At 57.0% G+C, this 18,454-nt stretch overlaps 2 protein-coding genes across 5 annotated transcripts; both read right to left on the bottom strand.

Annotated features, from left to right (window-relative positions):
• Positions 1–675: 675 nt before the first annotated feature.
• ZNF446 (zinc finger protein 446) lies at positions 676–5,793 on the bottom strand. 3 transcript variants are annotated; one of them, XM_053672106.1, is made up of 7 exons: positions 5,742–5,793; positions 4,614–4,994; positions 4,337–4,538; positions 3,966–4,060; positions 2,576–2,660; positions 2,301–2,393; positions 676–2,147 (listed from the first exon to the last, which is right to left on the bottom strand). In XM_053672106.1, exons 2-7 carry the CDS (start codon positions 4,953–4,955, stop codon positions 1,666–1,668), a joined length of 1,299 nt encoding a protein of 432 aa, XP_053528081.1. In that variant the 5' UTR covers positions 4,956–4,994; positions 5,742–5,793; the 3' UTR covers positions 676–1,665. The 3 variants fall into 3 exon arrangements, with proteins under 3 accessions (XP_053528081.1, XP_037004368.2, XP_037004367.2); XM_037148473.2 differs by lacking the exon at positions 5,742–5,793 and having other exon boundaries at positions 2,301–2,390; positions 4,614–5,710; XM_037148472.2 differs by lacking the exon at positions 5,742–5,793 and having other exon boundaries at positions 4,614–5,709.
• Positions 5,794–5,851: 58 nt separating this feature from the next.
• ZNF324 (zinc finger protein 324) lies at positions 5,852–18,386 on the bottom strand. 2 transcript variants are annotated; one of them, XM_053672094.1, is made up of 4 exons: positions 18,297–18,386; positions 12,141–12,267; positions 11,673–11,789; positions 5,852–11,070 (listed from the first exon to the last, which is right to left on the bottom strand). In XM_053672094.1, exons 2-4 carry the CDS (start codon positions 12,259–12,261, stop codon positions 9,653–9,655), a joined length of 1,656 nt encoding a protein of 551 aa, XP_053528069.1. In that variant the 5' UTR covers positions 12,262–12,267; positions 18,297–18,386; the 3' UTR covers positions 5,852–9,652. The 2 variants fall into 2 exon arrangements, with proteins under 2 accessions (XP_053528069.1, XP_037004395.2); XM_037148500.2 differs by lacking the exon at positions 18,297–18,386 and adding an exon at positions 13,661–14,478.
• Between the last annotated feature and the right edge of the window lie 68 nt (positions 18,387–18,454).

The following is an 18,454-nucleotide window of genomic DNA, read 5'->3' as shown; positions in this document are numbered from 1 at the left end:
CAGGTCAGTAGGTCCTCAGAATACAGGATGGAAGAGGCGGTCCTCCTCCCTCCTCCCTCAATGAAAACTTCCCCCTCCCAGCTTTAGGCTAGAGCAAGGTCAAGTGTCCCCACCCAAAGTGATCTCCCAGGAAGCTCCTTCTCTGTCTGGTCACACCCACCTGCCATTCCTGCATGTGTCCGAGGCTGCAGAGGACTCCTGTTTTCCTGAAACCGTCCCACATATAATTGCCCCCTTGTTTTCAAAGTAGGAAGGAGATGGAGAAGGGTGCTTAATAATGGTCCCCAAAGACATTCACATCCTAAGCCCTGAAGCCTGTGTTATCTTGCATGTAAAAGGGATCTTGCAGATGAATCAAGTGTGTGGGTGGGGAGCAAAAAAAGTGATTAAGGATCCTGAGATAGGGAGATTGTCACAGATTACAGGTGAGCCCTAAATGCAACCATAAGGGTCCTTATAAGGAGGAGATAGGAGGACCACGGCCAGAGAGATGGCAGCATAAAAAGACTTCACCACCATGGCTGGCTTCACAGGTGGAAGAAGGGGCCACAAACCAAGGAATGTGGCAGCCTCTAGAAGCTGGAGAAGGCAATGAAATACATTCTCTTCTAGAGCTTCACAAGCAGCCCGTCCTGATGACACCTTGATTTTAGCTCAGTGAAACCCATTTCACAGTCATGAGAGAATAAATTCGTGTTGTTTCAAGCCACCAAGTTTGTTACAGCAACAACAGGAAACTAACACAGTGTATTGAACAAAGTCCCAAATGCCTGCCTAGGAATCCAGACATACCTCCATGGGCAGCAGGCAGCTAATCCTTTTTTCTCTAACTTTGTGACCCACTGACCTACTGTGTGGGCCGTGGGGACACAGTCCTGACCTGCAGGTGTGCATGGCCTAAGTCACATATTTGTGTCCTTTTTGTGAGGCCCCCTTGTCTACCCATGCTTAAAGTGTAAGTCCCCTAGTGTCCACTCAAGCTGGGACTCATGAGCTCAAAGGAGAAGGCCGGAAGAGTGACGTGTCCAGTACAGGAAGGTGGGCCGGGAACCAGGACTGCTGGACTCTGCTGGACCTTTTCATGGGTTTGCTGCTCAGTGGCCCCAGCTGCCAGGCAGGAGGAGTGGAACTGCTGATCTTCTGACCAGCAGAGCCAGAAATCAGGATTGTTATGCAGAAACTTCCCTACTATAAAAGTGGGATTTGTTAAAAACCTACAACACATATGAAGGACCATTAGTTCTCTCTCTTCCTGCAAACAAGCAGAGCACTGCTCTCCTAGGCTTTCTGCATCTACCACGTGTGCACTCTGGACCCCGCTGTGTCAGGAAGGGTGGGAAGAGGCAGTTGTCAAGCAACTACCTGCAGGTAACGAGGTCCCAGGGCTTGGAAAAGTTGTCAGCCTGCATCGCGCCACAGGTGGGGAGATCCAAGCTTGGAAATCGCCTGTAGGCGACTGGGCAGGGTGGATTCAAACCAGGCCTCACTTCAGATGAGTAGAGGCATGGGGGCGTGCAAGAGCAGCTTCTTTTCTTGCACCCAGGTGGCTTCCCGGAAGCCCTGACCCTGATTTACTACAGCGCCCGCTACTGCCTCCCGGTCTTCCAGGCTGCGCCCTGGTCCTGAGGACGAGATCGCTAAGGTGAGTCGGCCTTCTCCAACCGCTCACGGGGCCTCCAGCTGGTGGCTCTTCCTGTGGATAACCAGCTGGGACTTCCAGTCGAAGCCACGGCCGCAGTCGTCGCAGAAGTGGCGTTGCTGGCCAACGTGGCTCTTGCGGTGGATGACCAGCTGCGACTTCCAACTGAAGCTGCGCCCGCACTCCTCGCAGGCGTAGTTCCGAGGGGCTGGGGCCGTGCGCCGGGGGTGGCGCAGTGCACCCGGCTCCCGGGGAGTCTGCAGCTGCTTGTCAGCACCCCCGACAGTCAGCGCTGCGGCCTGAGTACCCTGCCCGCTGGTGTGCGTCCGGTGGTGGATGACGAACACTGACTTCCAGTCGAAACCGCGACCGCACTGCTCACAGGTGTAGGGCTTTCTCCGTGCGGCACTAGGCGCAGGTGGCGGCGGGACCAATGCGGTAGCCCCAGATGGGCCCTCCCAGGACAGCGGAGACTCCGGGCAGCCTGGCAGACCCTCGCGCTCACCTCCTGGGAAAAGGACACGTGGTGGACCAATGGCCCTGGAACCAGAACCTTGGCCCGCCATCAGATCCCCCTCCCCGCCCTCCCCACCGCGTGTGCGCCACACAAGCTCCCACCCACCCAAAACGGGTGGCCCTTTCCACATGGGGCAGCACTCACGCTGACAGAAGGTTCCTGGGTCCTCTGTCCCTGCGCTCAGCACCCCTGGCTCCAACTCGGCATGCGCATCGGGCCTCGGGGTCGGTAACCCTGCTGGGGTTGGGGGTGATCAGGTGCCACTCGTGGCACTGGGCGGGTGAAGGGCTGGCACAAAGGAGGGGTGGGGTGGGGACCATGGCAGGTGGCATGGGAGCCCCTTGGGACGAAGGCGGGCACCCCCAGGACAGAGAGGGATGTAGGAAGGGGAGAGGGGAGGAGGCGCCACCGGTCCTCACCCAGGGAGACCACCGTGCCGTACTTCTCCAGCATTGCGTCCCAGTACAGCTCCTTCTGTGACGGGTCCAGCAGCCCCCACTCCTCCTGCCGGGACGAGGCCTTTCATTGCCTGCACCTCCACTCCAGCCCACCCCTCTCCAGGACACAGCCTCATTCCCTGGAGACTCAGACCACGTTCAGATGGAGGTGTGAGGGATGGGGAAGCGGATGGGTGGGAGGGGCCTGTGGTTCACCTATTGGAAGCTGCCAGCACTCATCCCAGAGCTGCCCTACCCCAGGTTCTGGAGGGACAGAGCCTAGGACTCCTGGGTTTGCCAGAGGCAGTCAGGGAAGATGTGGCTGGACCCACACCTGTGCCTTGAGCAGTGTCCCCTTGAGCAAAAGATCAAGGGACTCAGGGGACTCCAGGCTCCTCTCCAGGGAAGCTGCGAAGAGCCCTCAGCACTCCCAAATGTGGGCCCCTGGCTGCCCACATGATGGGAGGTACAGCCCCACACCTGGCACAGGTAATGTGGGTGGGTGATGTACATGGCCGGGGTGGTGGGCTGAGTTCTCTATGTGGACAGGGAGAACCTTCTGGCCTCTCAGAATCCCATTATCTGGTTGAAGCTTTGCTGGGTTGGGAAAAATAGTCCCCACAGACAAGCCACAGAGGAGGCAGTGGCCACAGGGAGTCACAGCCAGGATGGTGATGACTGGAGGTGAGGAGGCTTTGAACTGAGTCTGTGTCTCAGTTTCCTATTGTTCCTCAGGATGTAGAGGGAGCCTGGGGCACTTTGCAGCCTCCTAGCTCATCTCAGCCACCTCTTCCACTGGGATGCTCGAGTGGAGCGGCTTAGTAACAAAGTTGCTGGGAGAGGACAGGACCCCTGCTACTCTGCTACCCACACTCAAGAAGAGAGCAGTGCAGGTAGCGGGGGCTTCAGCTGAGCTTCCACGCCCAGCTGGACAGAGGGGACTGTGGGCATTTCCTTCGAAGAGCCTCTCCATTCCGATCTCAGTTGTGCTGGGGAGACAGGACTGCCGTGTGGTTGAGGCTCAGGCTTTTACCCACGGTTGGTCATCTTGTCCCCTCCCCACCTGCACACAAGGGAGGGTGTAAATCCCCAGGCGCTGGCTCAGGACTGCTGGGAACTGCAACCCCCTGACTGACTTCTCTGGGAGGAAGCCAACTCCTAACAGTTCCCATCACTCTAAACCAGTTTTCTAAAATCCTCCCCAACTATAGAGACCCCTGGTCTGTCCCTGTCCCCCAGGACCTGCAGGGCACCATGGTACCAACTCCGATCTGAGCCGCAAAGAGCACAAGAATGGCTGGCCTAGGAGCCTGAAACACTGGCAGGCAGAGTGATCACCAAGGACATTCTCCTCCCACCTGGGGCTGCTCACCTGAATCCTGGGTGGATGGAAGGAGGTAGAGTCTGGTTCCCCATGTCCAACTGGCCCCTCTTGGGATTGGGCTGGATTTAGGGGACTAGCAGGTGCTAGGAAGTGAGGCAGACAGGGGTCAGGGGCTGCCCATGTGAGCCAGGGCAGATGAGCTGGTGCTGGTGCGGGTGCTGCAGCCATGGCCCTCCTCTGCCAGCAGGCAGGAGGCCCCTGTGTGTGCCAGACACGTGGCACACAGTGAGCCAGCACTTTCTTCCTGCCTCGCAGGGATCTGCTGTGCAGCCTGCAGTCCCTCCTGGGTCCCCATCCCAGCTAAGGACGTCCACACTCCCACCAGGAGACCCCTAGTCAAGTGCAGCCCCCACTCTCACCCATTTCCTGTCCATCCACATCAGGCTCCTCCTTCACGCTGCAGCTGAGCTGAGCAGACCCCTTCCTCTGGGCATCCTGTGGGTCCTCCCCAGCAGCTGCTCTGAGGGGATCTACTATCCCTGGAGGGTGAGGCCTCCCCAGTGAGTCCTCTGCCTTCTGTGCTGCTGGGAGCACTGCTTGCTTCAGGACGTGGGCTGTGATCTGAAGGGAACAGAGAAGTCACCAGGACTGTAGTCTTGCTCTGTACCTCCTTAAAGCCAAACTGGCCATACTCACCCAGCCCAGTAGTTGCCCAGGATCATGCTGCAGGCCCTCGACCAGGTCTGAAGCCTCCTTAGGGCTACCTGGCCTCTGGCCTCGCACCCAGGCCTGGATCTCAGAGGGCAGCGAGCCCAGGAACTGCTCCAGCACCAGTAGCTCCAGCATCTGCTCCTTGGAGTGCAATTCTGGCCGCAGCCACTGGCGGCAGAGCTCTTGAAGCCGGGCAAGAGCCTCTTGGGGACCGGCCACCTCTTGGTAGCAGAACCCCCGGAAGCGCAGGCGCGCCGCCTCAGGGTCCTCTACAGTTGTTGCAGGGTCCACGGAAGGTGGAAGAAGGGACTCCAGTGAGGATGGCATTTTTGTGTCAGGAGTCTTCTTGGAGCCACCAAGAGGAGCCTGCAGAAAAGGATGAGTCAGGGTACAGGCCAAAAGGCCGTCGTCAGGATAAGGCAGACTTTGGACAAGTGCTTGGAGGCAGTTTGTCCAGTTGAGCTTCCGGCAAAGTGCCAACATCTGGGAACAACAGGGGGTGTTGGAGAGAGAGGTTTCCAGAGTCAGGCGGAGGCGCCACAGGAGGTGTCCAGCAGAGGAGGGAGGTAGCAGTCAGTCCACAGGACAGGGAGGCTTGGGGCCGTGAGGATGGGAAGGGGCTAGGGCAGAGCATGTTGACTGACGTGGTCACCCTGAGGGGCTGGCTACTGGGGCAGATGCGACTGCGCCCTCGGTCGAGGGTAGAGGCTGGACTCCAGGGTTCTGTGCTCGCCGACCACAGCAAACTGTGGATGACTCGCACCATCTACACTGTGCATGTGAAAATCAAAAGCACAGCACAACGAAGTGACGAACTGTAGAGTCGTGAGCAGGTAACTGACCCTGAAGAGGGTCTGGAATGAAAAACGCCCACGGGGGAGGGGCTGTTAAACACGCGAGACCAGCCTCCCGAATCTATCTCTCAAAATTGGAAGGGAGGAAGGGAGGTCTTCCCGGAGGAGGCAGAACGATGCTCTGAGTGGGAGATGTTTGGAGATGAAGCACACAAGGAACGTCGGGAGATCCGCAGGCGCTCCCTATCGCAGGGAGGAGGGCCTGGGTCCCGGGAAGTAGAAGCCGCGCCCAGCCCAGCCCCGCAGGGCCCACGCTCACCTCAGCTAACGCGCCCGCAGGCTACTTCCGGTCAATGGCACCTCAGCGCCTCTCCCACCTCACGCAGGACGCCCCGCCCCGCCTCTCCGTGCGTTGCCTTGGCGACACAATTCTGGCCAGTCACATCACTGCTCCGAAGACACACACCCCCCCCTCGGACTACGTTTCCCATGAGCTTCAAAAAGCAAGGACAGTCACGGCTTCCGCCAGCGGAGGCTATTTACAGAGATCTTTCACGACTAAGAGGTACTCCATTCCTCGTAGAGGAATCTGCAGAGTAGCTCAGTTTATGGAGCTTCCTTCACTGGCGGCCGTTTCTTGCATCTGTGTCCTACAACTCGTCAACTGCCAAGGTGGGCCGTTAGACTTCTGCGCGAGTGTGCGAAATGGACAGGGCTCCCGTTGGTAAGCGAGGTGTGACCTCCCGACCAATCAGAGCTCGCACTTATCCAGGTCCCTCCCCCAATGCGCTGCTTGAGGCTTGTGGCTGGTCCTGCGGTAGGAATGAGTCCGCCCTCCTGCAGGTTTCCAAGGCAACAGCTGGAGCGTCGCCCTGCCTTCAGAGGAGGCCGGGTCGAGTACTAGCTCCGCAGACTTACCTCCTGGTGGTCCCAGAAGGAAACAGGGTCCGGCCCCGCTGACCTGCTCCAGCGAGGAGAGTGTGGGTCCTTCATTTGATCTTCTAGCGTTCTCCGGTGGGCACCCGTTTACCGATTGGGAAACTGTCCCATGATTTACATATCCTGAGTCTGACCGGTCTTCAGATACCAGTACTCAAACCTTTTACTTACTTTGGGGGCCAGAACTAGTAAGATGACCTTTATTTTTAGTTTACCTTCATAGACAGTGTTATCGAGGTCAGTTTTGCTTCCACACATCAAGTGCGTGAAGCATGACTTCTGATACCTAGGATTGCCTAGCTGCCAGCTCTTTACAGAGCTGTGGTTTTAACCACTTATTGGAAGCTCTGAGCGTGTGAGTGGCTGGGGATTGTCAACTCTTCCCAGTAGCATCATTAAATTAGCTACTTCCCAGTAGCTCTTTTGTGGGGGCTTAGGTCTTTTCACAGGGACTGACCAGACCCTGTAGAAACAGATCTCTCACCATCCACCCTAGAAAGACCTGGGCTCACAGCTCCTCCAGTATCTCTCCCCTCAGTCATCCTTTAGGTCTTCTCTCGAAGGAGACTGCAAGTGTCATGATTTCTTAAGTTTTGCAGCATAAGCCTGGTGGGTCCACCTCTACCTACCCTAGTGCCAACTCAGTACTGACTTTCCCTAAGTCAGTGACAGCTCCCTCATCCTCATCTAGGAGTAGAATGCCATCGTCACGTACTTTTTTTCCAGCCTCCTCCTCACAAACCCACAAGGTTTGTCTTAAACACGGTCTTCTGTGGTTTCAGTTGACTTCTGAACCAAGTGGGGATGGGTTCAGCTCACCATCTTGACCCAGAAAGACCAAGGACACTTTTACAGTCACAGCCTGTTCAGGGCTAAGCGCAGGGGAGCCCACCTGGCAGGACAGGGCTCAAAGTGACCAGAGGTTTGAGGGAGGGCAACTCGGGAGCCAATGCATGGTGGAGGAGGATGCCCATGTGGCTGCTTTTCCCATAGGAACAGAGTGGAGGCCGCTGAGCAGTCCCGAGTTGTGGGAGGGGTACATTTATGGAGAAACTCAGGGATAGCAGAGGCCACAGAGATAGGAAGGGGGTCAAGGAAGCAGGGAGGAAGCTAGTGGGGAGACAGAAGGCTCAGGCTGAGGGGTCAGGAGAGCTCAAGGTGGAAACTGGGCTCCCAGAGGAGCTTCTGTCCAAGTTGCAGAAAATGTGGCATGTGACTCTCTGGGTCCCCACAGACTTCCAGAAGAGTCCTCAGTTAGGGTGGGGAGGCAAGCCTGGGGAAAGGAGAGATGGAGGCAAGGCCAGAATGTGGACCAGAGCAGAGAGCAAGAGTCCAGGAGGAGCAAACAATGGTTCAGGAGCCCAGGCACGGAGGACATGTCTTGGAAGGGTCTGGGGTGGGGTATTGCATGACTCCTCTCCCCACCCAAGTCTCCCCACATCGAAGGAACTAGGAAAAAAGATGGGACTGGCTCTGCTGACAGGTGGAGAGTGGGGGTGGGGGTATCGTGTCTGTGCTCACTCAGTATAGCAGATGTCTCTGAGGTCTTGGATATGATGGGACTAGAACACCTGCTGGACTGGGGCCAACCTCTGGGGTCACATGTAGCCCCTGCCTCAGATGCCATAGTTTGGAACCACAAAGGCCCAATTCCTAGCAGAGCTGCTGTTTGGGGCACCCTCACCCCATCTGGCTGCCGCTCACCCACCTGGCTGCTAAGGGGACACAGGTGTCTCAGCACTTCAGGGGGCAACAAATAGGCTGTGCCTCTACCCCATGGCTCTTCCGAAAGACCCACCAGTTTGAAGCCAAGTCCCTGCACGTCTATGGCGATAACATATCCTGATGGCACATCTGCTCTGTGGTAGGGTGAAACCAGGCTATTAGCATGCACTTAATTTGAAAAAAGAAACCTTTATCAGGGAGCCTCCCTGGACCTGGTGGGAGGGGAGGCTGAAGGTGTGGACTCCCACAGTGCTGCACAAGAATTTACAGTCAACGAATGTCTCTCCCAAGTTAGTTCCAAGTTGTAACTTCTAGTACTTTTTTCCCCAAGCAAAAAGACCATTAACTTCCCTGGGAGTGAGGCCAAAAGTTGAGATGGGCTCCAGTCTGCTAAAGGCCACAGGAAGCAAACTGGGTCCCCCACCCCAACTGTCTGCCTCAGTGTCCTCATCATGTGGGGGTATCACACTAAGGATGGATCTCAGGAGGGTGCCACACCTGGGCAGAGACCCTGCAGAAGCAAGCAGCCCCATCTTGTCTTCTATGAATCTGTTATTTCAGTCACCTCCTGTCAGGGCAGTAGGGATGTAAAGGCTCCTGTAACTTTGACTTTGGTAACAATGGGATGTGGCCAGAGCTGAGGCTTGGATATATGAATCTGTATGGATGAGCGTGGCTGGGAGCCATCATTCTCCCTCCCCCTGCAGACCTCTACCTCTTCTACCTCCCGACGGTTGGCCATGTGCAGGGAGCCAGGCCAGGCCTCTCTCTGCCCTCACAGCTGGCAGACGAGTGTGGGGGTGGGGCGGTGAGCTGCCTGGATGCTAGGCCTGGCCCTACAGTGTGTAACTTACACCCCATCTCTGTGCCTTAGTTTCCTATTATGAGAAGTGGGGGTAATGGCCACATCAGCCACCTCAAAGGACTTTTAGGGGGCACCTTGCAGCACTCAGAACAAGGGCTGGAAGTTGGCACGTGTTGGCCCTATAAAGATCCTGTCTGTCAGAGCACTGCAAACACCCTCTGTAGGCTAGAATTGTTTTTTTCCCTTCTTTTCCCTAGAAAAAGCTGAGGCTTCAAGCCCAGCCCTTTGCCCAAGGCCGGCACCCAACTCCCACATGACCTCTTGTCCACTGTGCCTGCTCCCAGGGAGCCTGGGATGAACAGATGCCTGGGGGGAGTATCCTGAGTGTCTGTGGACCAGCCAGTTTGAGTGTGGACATCACAAATTCCTCCAGACCGCCTTCACCCCCATCCCAGCACTCCCCTCCTCCCCTAAGTGTCCAGTCATAACATGCAACCAGTGGCACCACCATGCCAGCCTCCCCTGCCTCTGACAGACACCACTTGGCTCCACCAAAGTCCCAGCCTCCATGTCCATCTTCCTGACCATTCTGCAGTGAGACTTCTGGGGGATGGAGGAGGCAGTTGTGGCTGAAGTGGCAGATCTTGCCACCATGTGAACTTCAAAGCACACACAAAACTTCTCCAGAGTGGATTTGCTTAGGATTCAGCCTTCAGCCTTGGAAGGGGCTCATTACAGGTAAGAAAGAGTGGAGCTGGGGCCTAGGCTTCAGCTGGCTTCGGCAGCTCAGGTGTGGCTGGGCCTGAGGCAGGAGTGGGCGGGTCCCCTAAAGTACCCTCTGATGAGGCCCCCAAAGGAGGCCTGGTTCTGCGCCTCCGCACTGGCTTCTCACCAGTGTGGATCCTCTGGTGGTGGAAGAGGGCTGGGCGTTCACGGAAGGCACGGCCGCACTGCGAGCACACAAATGGCTTCTCTCCCGTGTGGATGCGGCGATGGCTGAGCAGCACGGCGCCTTTGGCGAAGGCCTTTCCGCAGTCACCACAGCGGTAGGGCCGCTCACCAGTGTGCAGCAGCTGGTGCTGTGTGAGGTTGGAGCTGTGGCTGAAGGCGCGGCCACACTGTGTGCAGGTGAAGGGCTTCTCACCAGTGTGCACACGCTGGTGCTTGAAGAGCGAGGAGCCCTGGCTAAAGGCGGCTCCGCAGAGCGTGCAGGTATACGGCTTCTCACCTGTGTGCGTGCGCTCATGCTGGATCAGATGGGAGTTGCGGCAGAAGCGGCGGCCACACCTTGCACAAGCGTAAGGCCGCCCACCCGCATGGATCTTGCGGTGCTGGCTGAGGTTGGAGCCGTGGCTAAAGGCCTTGCCACACTCGCTGCAGCGAAAGGCCTTTTCAGCCGTATGGATTCGCTGGTGCCGCACCAGTGAGGAGCTGTGCCTAAAGGCCTTGCCGCAGGCCAGACATGCATAGGGGGTCTCACCGCTATGGATGCGCTGGTGCTGTGTCAGGTGCGACGTCTGACTGAAGGCCTTGCCACACTGTGTGCACTCGTAGGGTCGCTCCCCGGTGTGCGTGCGCAGGTGCTTGAGGAGGTCAGAGCTCTTCACGAACACTTTGTTGCATGCCCTGCATTCAAAGGTCTTCTCCCCGGGGAGCAGGCCAGGGCTGCCGTGGAGGGCCTCCCCCAGCTCATCCCAGGTTGGGGGCTCCTGGCAGGCAGGGAGTCTCCGAGGCTCCTGCCAGGCCATCCCCATTCCTAGTTCCCCCACAGTGTGACCAGCCTCAAGGTCTGGGACACTCAAGAAGGTTCTCCCAGGGGGTGGTTTCTGAAGCTCGGAGGCCCTCAGCTGCTTGCCTGGCTCTGCATGGTCTGTGAGGGCTTTCTTTGTCGGTGGGCTGCCCAGGGGAGCCCGCAGCGGGGAAGTCAGCCGCAGGCTGATGCCGGCCTCACCACTGCCCGGGCGTAGCAGGAGCCTTTCCCAGTAGATCACGGAGACCCCCGCAGGTTTTCTTTCCTGAGATGAGGAAATGTCCTGCAGAGCCTCTGGGCATTTTTTAGGCTCACGGGCAGCAGTGGTGGGGAGGACCCTGGCAGGCATCGGAGGGAGCCTATCCTGGAAGGTCCTTGGCCATGCTGCTTCCCCAGAAACATCTCTGCCCTCTGCCAGACATTGGGAACCTGAAGGCACAGAAACAGTGGGTTGCTAGGTCATCCTGACCATGAGGAAGTGACTGGGACAGTCCAAGTGGGTGGGCAAGGAGACCCCCAAGGTCTAGTGTGGAAGCTAGAGAGAAGAACAGACACCCTTTCTGTACGCAGCTCACTTGTTTGGGGGGACTCCCCAGCCTGCTGTGCTCCTTACGCTGATGGCTACCTGATGCCAGAGTTTTACTCATGAACTCTGTTTATGGACTCCTCTCCCCTAGCGTGGTCAATTCCATGAAGGCAGGACCAGGACTGTCTTGGTTAAGGTTGTGCCCCTGGTTCCGAGGCCTGGTCATTGCAAGAGCTCAGGAAACAATGACCACATGGATGAATGGCCCCAGAGATGAGGTGGTAAGGTAAGACAGGGAAGGTTTGAGGCCATACACTGTGGCTGAGGTTGGGATTCTGAGGTCTGGGGTGTCCTGGGACTTCCCCATTTAAGGGCAGCTAAGGCTGGAGCCTGTAGGAGAGGCTAATGGTGGCAGAACAGGAGGGAATCAGGTGGGAGGCAGGAGAGGACAGTGTCCAGAAGGGTGGGAAAGAAGGACACCCCCTAACCTGGAAGCCCCACTCACCAGGGCTGGGCCTCCTCTGGGAATTCCTGGCCAGGGTCGCATCTGACCCACTGAGAAGCCAGGGCTCCTCACCACACTCCAGCTGGATGACTACACGAGGCCGGGAGGCAGAGAGTCCTATGAGACAAGACAAGCAAGTGAGGGGCCAGCCCCAGCTCACGACAACCAAGTGCCCAGTAGGTGGCAGGAGTCACGTTTTGTGCGTTAGAGGTGGCATCATCTGTGCAACTAAGAAAACCTGAAGGTCCCACCACAGGTCAGGGCTCATAGGAACAGCTTAATGGTGTCTGTGCGAAGAAACATGTCAGCAGTGCCAAAGGAGCCCAGGCACAAAGGTGCCACAGCCGGACAGACATACTCAGCCAGTGGGTGTGAGGCTGCTCACAGGCCACCGGGACATAAGGGGTTAGTGCTGGTGGAGCAGCCCGGTGACAACTAAGCTTTCCCATGGAGGACCCAGAGCCTTACCCAGTGAGGCCACCAGTGCAAAGTTCTCTAGCATCACGTGGCGGTACAGAGCCCTCTGGGCTGCGTCCAGGAGCCCCCACTCTTCCCGGGAGAAGTACACAGCCACATCCTCAAAGACCATCAGGCCCTACAACAGTGGGCAGGGGAAGACAGACATGGTGTAAGTCATGGCCGTGTGACCCAAGGCCCAACTGTGTCCCAGTGGCTACTTCTGCTGATCTCCCTCAGACATTTACCTTTCCCCACCAGGGCTCTGCAGATGCAACTTCCCTCACCTGTCTGGGCCCCCTCCTTGACTAGGCCTTAAAAGCCTCCTTGGCCTGCTCACTGGCCATTCTAATTAAGGCAGCTAGAGCAAGCCCCCAACTGTCTGCAGGCTGCCAGTCTAAGGGCAGTCCCAGGCATCCAGTCATTCTCTAGCCTCTGCACAAGCTGATTCCCCAGACATGCCCCCACTGTTCTCGCAATAAGCAGCTGTATACGTCTCAGCTGTTTCCCTCGCACCACATGCCCACCTCTGTTGGCGATGCTGGCCCTGCTGAACTTGCCTGACATTTTAAGGCTGCTCCCCTTAGCTCAAAGGACTGGCTGATTCCCTCTGGTCTCCACAGAGTGAATTAAAGGATCTAGTGGGCCAGTTTCTCCCTCCATAGCCATGCCCCCTCTATTTTCTTCTTAACTTGGTTGCCACCTGCTAGACTTCCCAAGAACCTCAGAAACTGGGTGAGCAGCTCTTTATCTCCCTAGCTGAGTCAGTGAAATCTCCTCCTCCTACATTTGATTCCCAGGCCCTGGCTCAGCTCAGAATACCAAAACTCTGTCTCTGAAAATCAACAATTCCAGGTGCACGTGACAACTCAACTCCGGGGCAGATTCTTCCTGATTCTCCCCTGAAACCTGCTTTCCCTTCAGATTCCTGACTTAGTACCCAGCAACTCCATTCTTCTGGTGTTCAGACTAAAAAAACTTGGGAAGGTCTTCACATAGGACATCCAATCACACCCTGCACCTGATAACAAGGCAGATCTATTGGGAATTCAACTGCTTTCCCCTCTGCAAAAACCCAGTCTAGTCCATGTACCATCGCCTCCTCCCTGCGCACAACACGCCCCCCTCCCACCTCTGTGTCTGTTCTCCATGCGGGAAACGGCGGAATTGGTTTAAATTTCTAACTTTAACCATGTCTAAAATCATCTATAGCTCCCGGCACCCTCGGAATAGGCCACCCCTTGGCCTGACACTTCATGCATACTATCTTCCCGAACTCCATGTGAAAAGCTCTGGGCTGAAAGCACATAGGCTGTCTCCCTTCCTAGCTATTACACGTGCGAGACCCTCACCTCCTTGGCTGCCAGAAGTGGGGATCCCTCACGTGCACACCCCACTGGCCTGGACACCGGGTCCAGGGCGTATCGAGAGGGGAAGACAAGATGTCAGGTAAAGTCCCTCCCGGGCGGGACTCTGGTCCATGGAGGAGAGGTCCCGGCGGGCGCATGGGGTCTGGGGCTACCTCTACTCACCTGCGCCGCCCCCGCCATCGGAATCTGTGCTTGCGGTGGCCGAGCCGGGCACCCCTGCTCCTGGCCTCAGTCTCCCGGTCCGTCAAGGGCACGGACGCCCAAGATACCGCCTCCGCGGCGCCACAGAGGCCGGAGAGCACGTGGGTCCGGGAACCGCCCGAAGGCCTCAGGGGGCTGCCCACGCGACACCCGAGAAACCAAGGCTGGGGGGGGGGCGTGGCCGTCGGCCAGCAAGCACGGCGCGTGCGGCGCGGGCCCAGAGCCGACGTCTTCCTCCAGCCCTCGCCTCTGGTCTCCAGAACCTCCCAGAGAAACGGACCCACCAGCAGAGCTCCAGCCCCCAACACCGCGGCGGTCCGACGCCCAGCAGCGAAGTGACAGTCTTGGAGGCCGGAAGTTCGACCCCCGCAAGGTCCAATGCGCGAAGAGGATTCACGCGCAGAGCCTTCTGGGAACGGTAGTTCCAGGGTGCCTTTTGGCCACGATAATGATGATGGTGGCGGTGGTGAAACAATACTACTAACAGCTCCCATGTATACTTAGCACCCCGTCCCTGGATCTGTGCTAAGCAGGAAAGCTGTATTTTCCAAGTTTGCTCCCTGGAATTTGACGTAGAGCTGATTACGAGTGAGCATCCCAATTCCTCAGGAGAGTGGGTCAACCCCGATTCCGTGGTTGGAACAAGAACTTCCAAGTTCCCCAGTGATGCTGATGGTACTGACTCAGGGACCAGTTTGGGGATTGATGAATACAAGACGTTTAAATTACTGCACAAAATCTCCTTTGGGGACGGGACATATCTCCATTTCACACACAGAAGAAAAGTGTTTCCCAGAAGCCCCTCAGGGCTGGCAGCCCGAGGCCCAGAACACGGGTTGCTAGCTGGACAACGCTGAGGGAGGAAATCTGGGAGCGGCCCCTTTAAGAGGAAGCGAAGCCTCCAACCGGCTCTTCTTTAACTGGGAGCTTCATTTCCCAGAGCTCTTCACCGTGGCGCTCAGGCGTTGCCATGGAAAACCTGAAGCCGCCGCTCGGATGCAGGATTAACTACAATGACCAGAAATCTCGGGAGGGGCGGGGTGGGGACCTGCGCCAATCACAGCGCAAAATAGGGAGCACTTCCTGTGGCTCAGTCGGTGGGGGCGGGACTTCTAGCGGCCCCCTTAGTGGAAGATCATTTTACTCTTTCCGGTGGTTCTGGTCACCGTTGGGGACCTGAGCACTGCGTCCCGGCCGCTTTTTTGGCACTTCTTTAGGACCAGCCCGGGAAGACAGTACGGGATGGGGCGGATCTCGGCGCTTTGTACAGGCCGCGACACCCTGTAACAGGAGTCCTGCGCACCCGCCCTCGGTCCCCACGGCCCCCGGAGGCGGCGCCCTGGGCCCCGTGCATGTTTGCTCTGTGGAGTGACGGGCGGCGGGCGGGCAGCCGACCCAATTCAAGGGTGGGGTTGGCCGAGTATACAGGACCGTCTCGGATCCAACGGCCGCGGCGCTGACCTCTCACACGGACTCCACCCACATGGCCTGGGTCCCCCAGGGAGGGGAGACGACCGGTGTCCCTGGACTCTTCTCCGTCCCCTTCCTTCGCTACTGGGGACCCTAGAGTCTCCCCAAGCAGAGGTTATGTGGAAAGACCGTCATTTCTCGAATGCATTAGGACAGGTGTGGGAGACTGTTTCAAGCAAGGGGATGTGCAAATACTTGGAGGTGAGACTGAGCTGGGAGTGTTCAGGGAACTGCAGGTCGGCCTTAGGACCGGTGGACAGGGGCCAGGCCTAGAGTAGCAGCCTGAGGCACTAGGCCTGTCATCTGAGGGAGGTGGGTGGGAGCTGCCGAAGGACTGGAGGTAGAGGAGGAAGACCTAATTCAGGTGTTCACAGGCTCCTGCAGAGTGTAAAACAGATGGGGCAGGGGTGAGGGTGAACAAGGAGAAAGGGAGGTCCTTAAGGATGTGTGACCTTAACAGACCAGGGGAGTGACAGTGGTGGCTTGGCCAGAGTGGTGAAGGAGTTGGGGGAAGGGATTGGATTTGGGATCTCTTGAGGTTAAGCCAGCCAGATTTTTTTATGTGGAAGGTGAGAGAGAGAGAACTGGATGAGGTAGGGGTGGGTGTGTTCATGGATTTTGGCCTCAGCAACTGGAAGGAAGGTGGAAGTGAGATGGGAAGTCAGGGGAGATCAGGAGGTGGATTTTGCCCATGTTGAGGCTGAGTTTCCTGAGTGAAGGTGATGGATGGGCAGCTGGACATCAAGTCTAAGTTATACTGAGGGATTTAGCTTGGAGATGTGCAGCCAGAAGAAGCCAGCTGGTGAACTGAAGGGGAGCTGTGGAACTGATTCAGGAGGGGGCATCTTTAGGTCATGGTCAGGGCAGCTGAGGACTGGGTGGCTGGCTTGGGTACCTGGATGGGGAGAGGGAGGCTGTCATAATGTCAGATGAAGGGAAGAGCAGCAACGAGGAAAGGTGTGTGGGGGAGAGGAGGGTCCAGAGGGTGACCAAGGTCCCTCAAATGGAGGCTGAGACATACTGGAGACAGAGGTGGGATGACACAGGTCTGGAGCTGGCACTCATGGCATTGGCATTTGGGAGGAGGGTGACCTAGAAGTGTGTTAGGGGTAGTTTTGCCCACCAGATGTATCAGGATGTGTTATCACAAGCCTAGTCTGCATGTGTTCATTTGTGCATTTTTTTAATTTTTGTTTTTGTTTGTTTTTCTGCTGTCTTTTGGTCTGGTTTTCTTAGCTGTCCCCGTCATGGCAGGGCTGTGTAATCTTTGAAGGCATGGTGGTATACTTATCCCAGGAGGCGTGGGGGCTCCTGGATGGGGCTGAGACGCCTGGACCACCGTGTGTTGCTGGAGAACTTGGCACTTGTGGCCTAACTGGGAAAGGTCCTCACCGCCCCCCCCCCCCATTTCCTGTTCTAGGCTCTGCCTTTCCTCTTCTCCCAGGAGCAGCTGTCTTCCCACAGCTGAGGACGAACACTGCTCCCTTCCCTGAACTACCTGCTGTGTGTGCAGAGCTGGGCTGCAGGTATAGTCTGCTCCTCTCCAAGGAGACCCAACAGCTGCTTCTGAAGACTTCCTGGGAAGGACTCAGGGCCAAGAGCCTGTCAGGCTGCCTGAGTTTGTCTAGATGGGTGGAACATCTGTACTCAGGTTCTGCCCCCTTTTTCTGTCAGACATTTCCAGGAGTCTGGCTGTATCATGGACCATAGACACCAATATCCTGGTCAGTGGGGCTCACTGGGCTGTTCCTGTCAGATACCCACTCCTCAGAGGCTTATTTTGCAACTATGTTTTCTTCCCAGTTGCAAAGATGGCATGGGCTCCCTTTGGTCTGTCACAGGGTGGGTTGCCCTGAGCTGGGCCAGTCACTTACCCACCCTGTCTTTCTTTCAGGACTCATATCTTCCATGTCCTGTCTGGCTGCCACTTGGAACAGGGCAAAACGCACTGGTGCCTGATATGATGGACATGTCTGCAGCCATTGCAAGAGAGGCTGAGAGAGGGCCTAGCTCTGGTGAATGAGAGCTGGGAGAGACATGAGGTGGGGCTGGGAGAGACATGAGGTGGGGCTGGGTTCACACTCTACTTCGCACTTGCTGTGTCCACTAGTGCTTGGGTCTGGGGCCAATGGCCACATCTTACTCCCACCTTCTTACCTTTTCTTTGTCTCTGTCCCTCCATGATGGATAACCCCACTACTTTGATCTCAGTGTCTCCCCCATTCTCCTCATCCTGTCCCTTTGCAGGGCCATCCCTTATCAGACTATACTCAGTGTACGAGATGAGCGCATGTGCTCATACAGACTTGAGCACCAGGTGCCCAACTGCAGCTGGATTTTCCCAGCTTGTGTACACCGCTCTTTGTCCCCCTTCCCTGTCCGCATCTTCTGGGGCCTGCCAGCACTGGGTCCTGCTGAAAGCTAAGGAGTGAGTGGGAGTCCTTGACTCTTATCCCAGCCTGGTCCCCACACCTGCATTCTCCTACATGCTGAGGACTTGCCCCCTGTAGCGCTCTCTCTCTTTCTCTCTCTCTCAAGCCAGCAACCTTTCAATCACATGCCAGCACTCAGTCCACTGAACCATACCAGCCAGGGCATCTGTGCCTTTCTTGAGCTTAATCCTACACTGTAGGTTATACTACACCCTGACTTAATCCTATAGACTCATTCCAGAGTGTGTCAGATACACATCTGGGAAGGAGTTGACCCCTCCCAAAAAAGCCTACACACACTTCACCAGCATTTCTCTGCTTTGAAGGGTGGCAACAAACACGTCCAAGCAAAAGCCCCACCAGGCCTCACTAAGGAGGCCACACAACCCTCCTGAAGAGTATTTCAGCAGCAGCATCGTTAGTGTCCCCGCTCTCTGCCGTCCAACGAGGCGGAACTTCAACTCACGACCTCGGTTCCCTGTAGTGGGGACAGGCCTTTCCCGAGCGCTCTCAGGTGGGTCTCCTCGCCGAGTCCGTGCACGTGCAGATCTATCTGTACACCCTCCACATCCTACCATCCAGGATTCTGAAAGGAGACCCCCACCGTCCTGAACGCTGAGGCCTGGGGTTCAGAGGGCACTCGGCGCACCGGGGCTCGGAGTCCAGCCTAGTGGGGCCAGGAGACCCTTACTCACCGCCGGCTAGTCGCTCGGCTCACGCGTCACGCCCGCAGTCTGGTCACAGGCCGGGTTCTGACCTCGGGAACGGGTAGTTTGGGTCTCGGGCTCCGCAAACCCGACACCTGGCAGAGGGCCCGCCCCCTTACGGCCGCGGACACCCGGGCTGGTGGAGG

This window comes from Artibeus jamaicensis, unplaced genomic scaffold, assembly GCF_021234435.1.
Source record: "Artibeus jamaicensis isolate MK-2021 breed Jamaican fruit bat unplaced genomic scaffold, CSHL_Jam_final contig_723, whole genome shotgun sequence".
Classification (NCBI taxonomy): domain Eukaryota; kingdom Metazoa; phylum Chordata; class Mammalia; order Chiroptera; family Phyllostomidae; genus Artibeus; species Artibeus jamaicensis.
Note: the sequence above shows the minus strand (reverse complement) of the source record. Positions and strands in the feature narration are given on the sequence as shown.